Here is an 8,911-nt window from a genome sequence, read left to right as displayed (position 1 = left end):
CAGAACAAAACCCCTCTGCAAACAGCAAAATGGACTGAAATTGTGTGTTTTTATTTATTTCCAGCATCTGCAGATGCACTCGTGTTGCCTTTGGAAACTCTCCTTCACTGCTGTAACACCCGGTCATTTGCAGCCCCCTTTCACACCACCAGTTGTGAAAGCTAACGTTGCTTAAATACTGATTGACGGCAGTTTTTAAAATGTGACCTTTGATGCGAACTGCTAACATTCAAGTTCCATTCAGATGTTGGGGGTTGTCCCCAAGACGCACACTGTCCCGGTGCGAGAGTGCAGGCGCCAAAAATCCTCCAACTCCTCGCCCAAAGGATCTGTGGAAGTGCCTTCTTCGCAAGGACTGCAAAGTTGAAGACGAGGGCGTTCAGGGATGGGCAACGAATGCTGGACGTGTGAGGCAAATCTACATCTCCGAACGAATGAAGACGTTTGACGAATGGGGAGGAGACCGAAAATGGGATGTAGCAGTATAGGCAGAGAGAGGACAACCACAGAAAGGGAAACAAAGAGTTGCTTGGTTAGATGCACCGCGTTACAAACATAGCTTATTTCCTCTCTGTATATACAACAACGAAAATGTTTGCAAATTTGCAAACATATTATGCCTTAGAACAAAGGATTGTTACAGAGTTTCAAATATTACATATGAAGGAAGAGCTTTCACTAACGCAATATTCTTGCTCGCCAAAAAATAGCGTCTTTATTTTTGCTGCAGCTTTTAAACAATTTTCACAATGCGTTTTTGTATATAACGTGATTCTGTGTTTTAAGAATGAAACCGCGCCGTTCAAAATGAACTGAACAATATAAATAGATGCCTCACTTTTGGCCAGACAGTGATCTTTATGTGAGGACTGCAGGCGAAGACAAGAATGGACGCTGCAGGCTTTGCAGTGCTGTGATTTTCTTTCCTTCTAGCGATTATTCCAGCGTTAACATTATTTTGTAGGTGAGATCTATACTATTTGCAAAATACGAGCACTGAACAGTGAGTCAGTGCTGTGGATATAATGTAAATCTGAAATTGCTTTTTTAGAATTATAGTAAAATGCTTGTTTGAATAAAATTCAATGATACATAATATATATTAATGAACGTATCTATTTTCTCATTCATTGTATCAATTGTCTCCTTCAAGGAAAAGCCTGCTACCTGACTGAGAGGGAGCTGTCAATCAAATTGAGCACCGCCTTGAAGGCGCTGACAATCAAAGGGAAACAATGACAGGCCTTCACCTGCGCGCGGGGCCAGCTGTCAAGTGGGAAGAGGCGGAGCCCATCGCTGGACGCTTTGTGTTCTGGGAGTCGTAGTCCTAGCGTCAGAACGTAGAGTAGAGGATCGCTCCCGAATGACTACAAGTCCCAGTACCAGCCTTTCTGCTCCCTCCCTGACTGGCTGCCAGTCCCACTTGCCTCATGTATTCAAGCGCAGGGCAGGAGGCAGTCAGTCAGAAATGATGAGTACAGGGTGGTGTCCGCGGTAGCAATAGACTTTTTTTTTCCCAGAGTGAAGGAGAAGCATCAGCTTTGCGCAAGAGAGTGCGAGAAAATAAGCAATAGAGAACGAGAGACTGCGGAAAGGGAGAGGCTGCAGCAGTGAAAAATATAGACTTTGTACCATTACCTTTTGCAACAAGCAAAAGCAGCTTGCAAGTGTAGTATCAGGGATTGTTGAAGGTATTTGTGTTTTTATGTCTTTTTTTTACGCGATTGCAGCTGAACAGGGACGAGCTGTCATTGATGCCGTGCTAATTCACTCTCTGAAAGCGAATGGTGTATGTTCGTGCCACATTAACTGACTGGTTTAAGGGTTCGTGTGGAAATTTTAACATTGCGTCCGTGCAAAGTGGACCTTAAGCATACATAGAAATGCCAACTTTCAATTATGAATGCAGGGTATCGTATGCGCTTCGCTGGAGTTGTATTCTGCTTGATGGCTGAACAGACAATGAAGGTGGTAGTAACGCCAAAATAATTGTTACGAGCTGGAAATTATAGTACGGACAGAATGGGCCGAAGGATCTCCAATCTTTATTAAGCTTGCTTGGGGAAAAATGCAGTTAAATGACAGATAACATTTGTGGTGGCAGTTTTTGGACCGCTGCGAGACTACATAATACACTTTATATCAGAGGACAGTGCAGTCAGTGCCAGTAAAGAATTCTTTATTTATTCCGTACAATAACATTCGGTGCAGACTGTGGAAGGTCATAGACTACTGAGAGAAATGTGAGGGTATCAGATGCTGCCGCCAGCGTTACAGTTTATCCGAATTATTTTTTTAAATATTGTCGTACTATCTTTGTTATTTTATATGCACAGTATTTAATTAAGTTTCCTCCCGGAGATCTGAGCAGCTGCAAAGGGCGACGAACATATTTTTCAGTCTGCATCAATGAAGGTGTATGGCTGTTGCCCCATTATCCACATTAATAGTTTCCTTTTTGTGTGTAATATTTTTTGTTGGTGCCTGGACTTTGCAATGTCTGGTCCATTATAATAATTAACACAGGTGATTCTGCAGATCTTGGAAATCCTGAGCAACCTGCTTGAGCAAATTGCTGAGTTCCTCCAGCATTGTGTGTGTGTGTTGCCTATTGTAATAGATTTTTTGAATGAGAATTGTGAGAGTGATGGAAATGTATATGTTCATGAATTAGATATATAAGTATTCTATTGTTTTGAAGGGAATTAATTATCTACTGCTTCCATGTTGGATCTAAAAGGTTCATACCGGTATAAATATATAGAAAGAGGTTGGGTTTCTCAATGGAGGTAGGAGGTGAATGTAGGTCTGTAACTGGCACTATATATTGAGGTCGTTTGTAACACAAATTGTACCATTGCTATGGTAATGAGGGTAGGAGGGATCTGTGCAATGAGATCAAACAGTTTATTTAAGATACACAGTTGTACTTTTTTTCTATCAATTCCTTATTTTGAGTAAGATAAATCATATTTGTGAACAAACTTTGTTTATGTAGTGCTTTTGAGGATGTTCCCAAACATCTTTATAGACAATGGAATATTTTCAGAATTTAGCCATGCTTATAGAAAACTTAACAAAACAATTTACTCATTGAAAGCTTCAACAAACTATAGTGAAATGATATCCATGTAGTCTATTTGTATGATGTTCAATGAGATAAGAATTCCCTGGACACCAAGGAGAACGTCCTCCTGCTTTCCTCCAAAATGAGATCTGCTTTTAATGTCTTCTTGGACAAGCAGACGAGGCCTTGATTTAAATGTCATCAGGAAGTCAGCCCTTCCCAGTACACCACTCATTTGTTAACTATTGTTTGACTGCTTGTTAAAAAAATCTGTAAAGAGAAAATGTGTGATTATATAATTGTTGTTTATCCTGCCTTGGGACATTTCATAATAAGAAGTGTAGCCTGACCTCCACTTCCTCACACACTGGCTATTATTCATCCAAAATAAATAACACAAAATACTTAAAGCTATCTCTTGCGTGACAGTTTTCTCATGATATTGACAGTTCAAACAGTTCATTCGCTGTGGGGAATCTGTTTAATTACCAAACCAAACTCACATGTGCTTCTTAACAAAATATCAACATAATGCTTAATAGGTCAAGTGCCTCAGCAATGAAAAAGGATTTTTTTCTGCATTTCTTAGAGCATCGTATGTGCTGGTTACATGAATCATGATGCATATTAATGGATTGTGTGAATTAATAGTAAGTAGGAAATCATTAGGACTGAATCTCGCCCAAATGATATGATCCCTATCGCTGAGTTAGACAGTCATGGGTTCAAGACCACTCCAGATCCTTAAACACTCTTTGAAGAGAATGCTGCTCCTTTAGAGGAGCTGTCATCAAATGAAATACTAAATTAAGCCTCTTCACTTTCACTATTTGAAGAGCATAGCTTTACTTTGATTGTCAATCATTTTGACAGACGGAAACAAAAGTTATTTATTTCATTGTCTTATGTGGGAAGTTGCTGGGTGTAAATTGACTGCTGTAATTACTTGGTTTAAAACGGTGACCAAGCATGATCAAAAGACCCTTTTATATTGGCCTCTTCAAAAAGAAGCAATATAAAAATAGTATTGTTTTCACTTCAACATTTGTTGATGTAATATCTGCTGTGAAAAGGCGAGTAAGCTACAGGTTGGAGGATCTGGAAATGTTTGGCCCTTAGTGGCTGGGAAATCATTTGGGAACAAATGGTTGGTGTGGGGGTGGGGGCTGCAAGTATGATTCTGTTTGTCTGCCACATCTGGCCAACCACCAACTCAGCATGCCCCTGCGTAATATTTTCAAAATCTTTTAGCTTTCCTTCAGAAAGAGGAAAGCAATTTGATAGAACATTCTGATTGTAAGGTAAATAATCTTCTTTGTTTGTGAAAGCATTTTGAATTATGTCTGCTTCAACAGAAAATGTGAAAATAAATCTGATCCGAAGAGTAATTCCTTCACTGACTCAAAGATGACGCAGATAACTTCCTGTGTGTCTGCAAGTATACACATTGATCTCTTTTGTTTGCTCTGGAACACCAATTTATTATCACACTGCCTAACTGTTCTGCAGGGCTTTGTATAACAAAGTGAGTAAGCTGTCTGTCTACAACCATCTGGGTTTAGGGTTTGTGGAAATATATGGGAGGAACCTGGCTGACCATCCATCAATTTCTGTTGCAGAGTTTTGCCAAATATGACTGATCTGTTTCCCCAATTCAGAACAACTATAAAAGGTAAGAAGGACTTTGGGTGCAAATTCACTTCCTACCTCTTTGAAATGCAGACAATACAGATGGCAACCTTTCTTTCTTGATTTTGCTAATTTATTCAGTGGTTTATATTCAAAGAAATGAATTTCCATTTCCATGTTTAATGAAGTAATTGCAAATGATCCATTTGTTTAAACTCACAGAAGCACATGGGTTGCTCTGCTGAAGGTACAAGTAATTTTCAGCAGTACATTTTAGTGCAAGTGATTAAGAATAAACATGAATATGTAACTGTTGGCATGGCTAGAACTGACTGCTTATCTGGGGGGAAAATAGTTGAAATTTTTGGGTTCAAGTCCCACTCCAAGGAGATACGCAAGAATCCAGGCTGACATTGTAGTTCAACACTGAGCGCTCCACTGTCAAAGGTGCTGCCTATTGGATAAGACCTCAAGACTTTGTCTTCCCTCCCGAGTAGACTTAAGAGATTGGGTAACATTATTTTGAAGGAGAGCCAAGGAATTAACCCAATATTTACCCCAATTAATATCTTTAAGAAACGTCACCAATGCTGCTCTTTGTGGCTGTTTTCTGTAATCGCATTATCTGCAGGCTTTGTGCACTTCACAGGATTTCAGATTTCAGGAGTACTTCATTGGCTATGCTTTTATCTTGGCATTTGTGAAAGGTGCTAGATGAATGCTTATCTTTATTCAAAAAATAAACTTGTTTCCTCATCAGTTTGAAGAAAGCAATTATAAAGATTTATATGGATCATCTCCTACCCTCAAACACTGGTAGTGTATAATCATTTTGTGAATAAAAATAAAACTTTTATTTATAAAACTTCCTTCAGTGTGCCCTAAAGGGAATTGCAATTTGAACTACTTTTCAAGTGTTGGAAAGTGCTTGTGATAAAGGGAATGCAGCAGACAATTTGTATTCAGCAAATTTTCATAAACAGAATGCTGAGAGCTGTTCAATGATAGATTTTAGTAATGCTGAGTAAAGATAACTAGAATTTTACGTATCTACAGTCCAGAAGGAGGCAATTTGATCTAAAAAAAAGAATGAGATAAATCTGGGTTTTCAGCTTTTGATCCATAGTCTTGCCGCCTTCAAAATAGCAGGAGCTTTTATTCCAAAAGAAAGAGCGTTTTTGACCTTTAAAATTTGATTTGAAAGGCAGCCCTTTGTTGGTGCAGCATCCTCTTGCAGCTACCCTAGAGCATAGAATGTTGTGTTCAGATCATGGAAATGGGACCCAAGACTGAAACCTTCTGTCCCAGCCATGACTGTAATACTAAGTTAGCTGGGGCCAACACCACAATTTATCACTTCAGTAAACTATCAAGTTCATGAGCATTGACTTTTTACATGTAGATTTACGAATTCACTTTTGTTTTGTAGGTAATGAAAGACTGCAGTTGGACATTTGCTGGAAGTGATAGCGTATTGCTAAACCTGTTACCCCCAGGAGGAGACCCTAACCACTGGAAGTCCGTGACTGAGGGTTTCTGAAGAGGGGTAGGGGAAAAGGCACAAGTGAGAGAAGGTTGCCGGAGAGCCAGGTTTCCGAAAAGGGCATTTGTCAGTGTAGAAATGGAGACCGTTTCCCAAGACTCCCAAATGGAATGCCAGATCTGCTTCAATTACTACAGTCCATGCCGTCGCCCCAAGTTACTCGACTGCAAGCACACGTGCTGCTCTGTCTGCCTCCAACAGATGAGAAGCAGTCAGAAAGAGCTGACGTGCCCCTGGTGTCGAAGTATCACCAAGCTCTCTCCCAGCCTGTCTGTGTCCCAGCTGCCCGACGACCCGGATGTAATTGCTGTGATCAGCATCCCCAATGCCTCAGACCGCACCCCAGTCTTCATCAAGCTCCCAAGCACCGGTTGCTACATGGTCCCCCTGACTGTTACCAAGGAGAGCGCTCTGTTGCCAGGAGAAGGGGGTTGTCGGCTGTTGCCGGGAAACCAGCGGAAGACTGTGACTGCTGTTTTGATCCCTGGTGAGCCGCAGCACCAGCAGCATCCGTTGCAAAGTGGACCAAGGGAAGATGAGGAAGAGGAGGAGAGCAGAGAAGTTGTGAAGACCTCCACTTGCTCAGGGGTTTGCACTGTACTTCTTGTGGCTTGTGTCCTCCTGTTTCTTCTCGGCATCGTGCTGCATAACATGTCTTGCATATCGAAGCGATTCACTGCCATCTCCTGTGGCTGAAGTAAAAGGTGCAAATCTACTATGGGCTTTCAGAATTTACTAGTTTGCAAGAAACCTGGACTATGGAATGAGGAATGCAGAGCATTTAGTCTCTTGTGGCCCAGGCTTCAGGGCCATGCCGGGTAGCTACGCAAATGCATAAAACTACACAAGGAATGATTCATTTCGGAAGTGATGAATACCTATGGTGTAATTTGGGAGATTAAATGAAAACTGTACTTCGGGTGAATTTTGAAGGGGGTTTGTATCTTAGTCCATACATGGAATTAATTTCCATTCATTCTCTTAATATCACATTGTCTTTCTATATTATTATTAACCATGATCTCCCTTTTAAAGGGTAGTGCAATAATACTATTCATGGTGTAACTTGAATCAGTTTCATTTAAGTATTGGTAGGCATAATTTTATACACTGTAAACTAGGCTGCTCTGTCAAAACCTGGGCTTTAAATGATGGTAGTTAATTGAGTTGCAACAGTCTTCTAAAAGAGTCATGTTTATATTTTTGCCACCATTTTGTGAGCAGTGAGGACAGATTTTAGACAAGTGTGCAACTGCTGTCATATAGAATTGTAATTATTTTATTGGGGCTAAATTGTATGGATTTAAAAAAAAAACTGTTTGGATTTTTGGCAAGTTGTGCAATGAAGTTTTTAATGTACTTAAAGAGGTTTTAAAATCCAGTACATGTACATCTACAGTGACAAAAGGATCAAAGAATTATCGAAGTCAGTCACCATTGGAGACTGTTTATCTTGCATGTGCACAGATGATTAGACTTCTACACTGTTAGCTGGAGCTGTACTGGTGGAGTACTTAAGTTTCCAGCTCATTATATGATAGTTCTGCTGTTTAGAAGGTGTTTTGATGTGCCCAGTAGGATATCAATTAAATAGAGACAGTTTTGAATAGTTAACTGTGTGGTGCATTGAATTTTCAGTTTAGTGTGTCATCTGCACCATGTGGCATAAGCTGATTTTACTGTTGGGCCTTTAAGGCCACCGTTTAGGGTTTTAAACCATTCAGCTAGATTTTATTAAAAGCACTTACCTATGAAATTGCAACACTTTAAATTAGGAGAAAATATAAGTTAATTCACAATTCCTGATGTGATGTGATGAGCTGCTGCATACTGTCTCATGGTGAGGAAGTACTGAACTTAATGAGAGTGTGAAATGCTGGCAGACATTGATAAGCAATATCATAATGACAGTGTCTGGTGATAGTTAATGTAGAGAAGGCAGAATAATCATTCATGGCTTACAAATACTTGTTTAAAAATAGTTATGAATGGAGCTTGGATAAGCCATGATGGCATAATTGTTAAAGTTGCTTCTGATTTATATGTGGAGTATAATTGCCTGTATTGTACATTTTTTCTTATTTTTAACTAGAGATTGAAATACTGTTGTCCAACATTTTACTTTGCTTCTCCTTCCAGTTTTGTAAATACTGAAAATGAAATGCTGAACTTAAAAGTATTTTAACCAAATATCAAGTGATTTCTGTACTTTATTTCTGTTTATTTTTGTGAATGTTTCAACATAATGCTTTAATCATGGACTCAAAAGGGAACAGGGCTTACGCCAGTTCAGCTGACAGAAGTGAGAACATCTCTTTTTCCCTTAGAAAGCAACACTGGTTAATTCTATGGCTATTGGGAAATCTGACATAATGTCATACTTTTCTGCTGGTCAGGCAGCGTCCATGAAGAGAGAAAGCGTTAACATTTCATGTCAATGTTCCTGTATCAGAACAAAAAAAAAAATGCTTCTCTTTTCACAGGTGTTAAGTGACCTGCTTTTTCCAATACTTAATAAACTGGTAACATGCCTCGACTAATATCCCATGATCACTGTTGCCTATACATGCTAATAAATGGTTTTGTCTTTTCATAGATTATTTAATTTACAGACCCATCTTTGTGCCTAAGTATATAGAGGTATTTGAACTGTCAGTGTGTGCACATACCTG

At 39.5% G+C, this 8,911-nt stretch overlaps 1 protein-coding gene across 2 annotated transcripts; it reads left to right on the top strand.

Moving 5' to 3' along the window:
- The first annotated feature begins 277 nt into the window (after positions 1–277).
- Positions 278–8,429, top strand: rnf152 (ring finger protein 152). 2 transcript variants are annotated; one of them, XM_073024282.1, is made up of 5 exons: positions 278–964; positions 1,154–1,691; positions 4,423–4,592; positions 4,687–4,739; positions 6,126–8,429. In XM_073024282.1, exon 5 carries the CDS (start codon positions 6,318–6,320, stop codon positions 6,933–6,935), a length of 618 nt encoding a protein of 205 aa, XP_072880383.1. In that variant the 5' UTR covers positions 278–964; positions 1,154–1,691; positions 4,423–4,592; positions 4,687–4,739; positions 6,126–6,317; the 3' UTR covers positions 6,936–8,429. The 2 variants fall into 2 exon arrangements, with proteins under 2 accessions (XP_072880383.1, XP_072880382.1); XM_073024281.1 differs by lacking the exon at positions 4,423–4,592.
- Positions 8,430–8,911: the final 482 nt, after the last annotated feature.

The sequence above is a fragment of the Hemitrygon akajei genome, chromosome 20, assembly GCF_048418815.1.
Source record: "Hemitrygon akajei chromosome 20, sHemAka1.3, whole genome shotgun sequence".
Taxonomy (NCBI): Eukaryota; Metazoa; Chordata; class Chondrichthyes; order Myliobatiformes; family Dasyatidae; genus Hemitrygon; species Hemitrygon akajei.
Note: the sequence above shows the minus strand (reverse complement) of the source record. Positions and strands in the feature narration are given on the sequence as shown.

Bases quoted from the DNA above. Each gene is read 5' to 3' on its own strand.
- rnf152 (XM_073024281.1), top strand. From the start codon at position 6,318: ATGGAGACCGTTTCCCAAGACTCCCAAATGGAATGCCAGATCTGCTTC.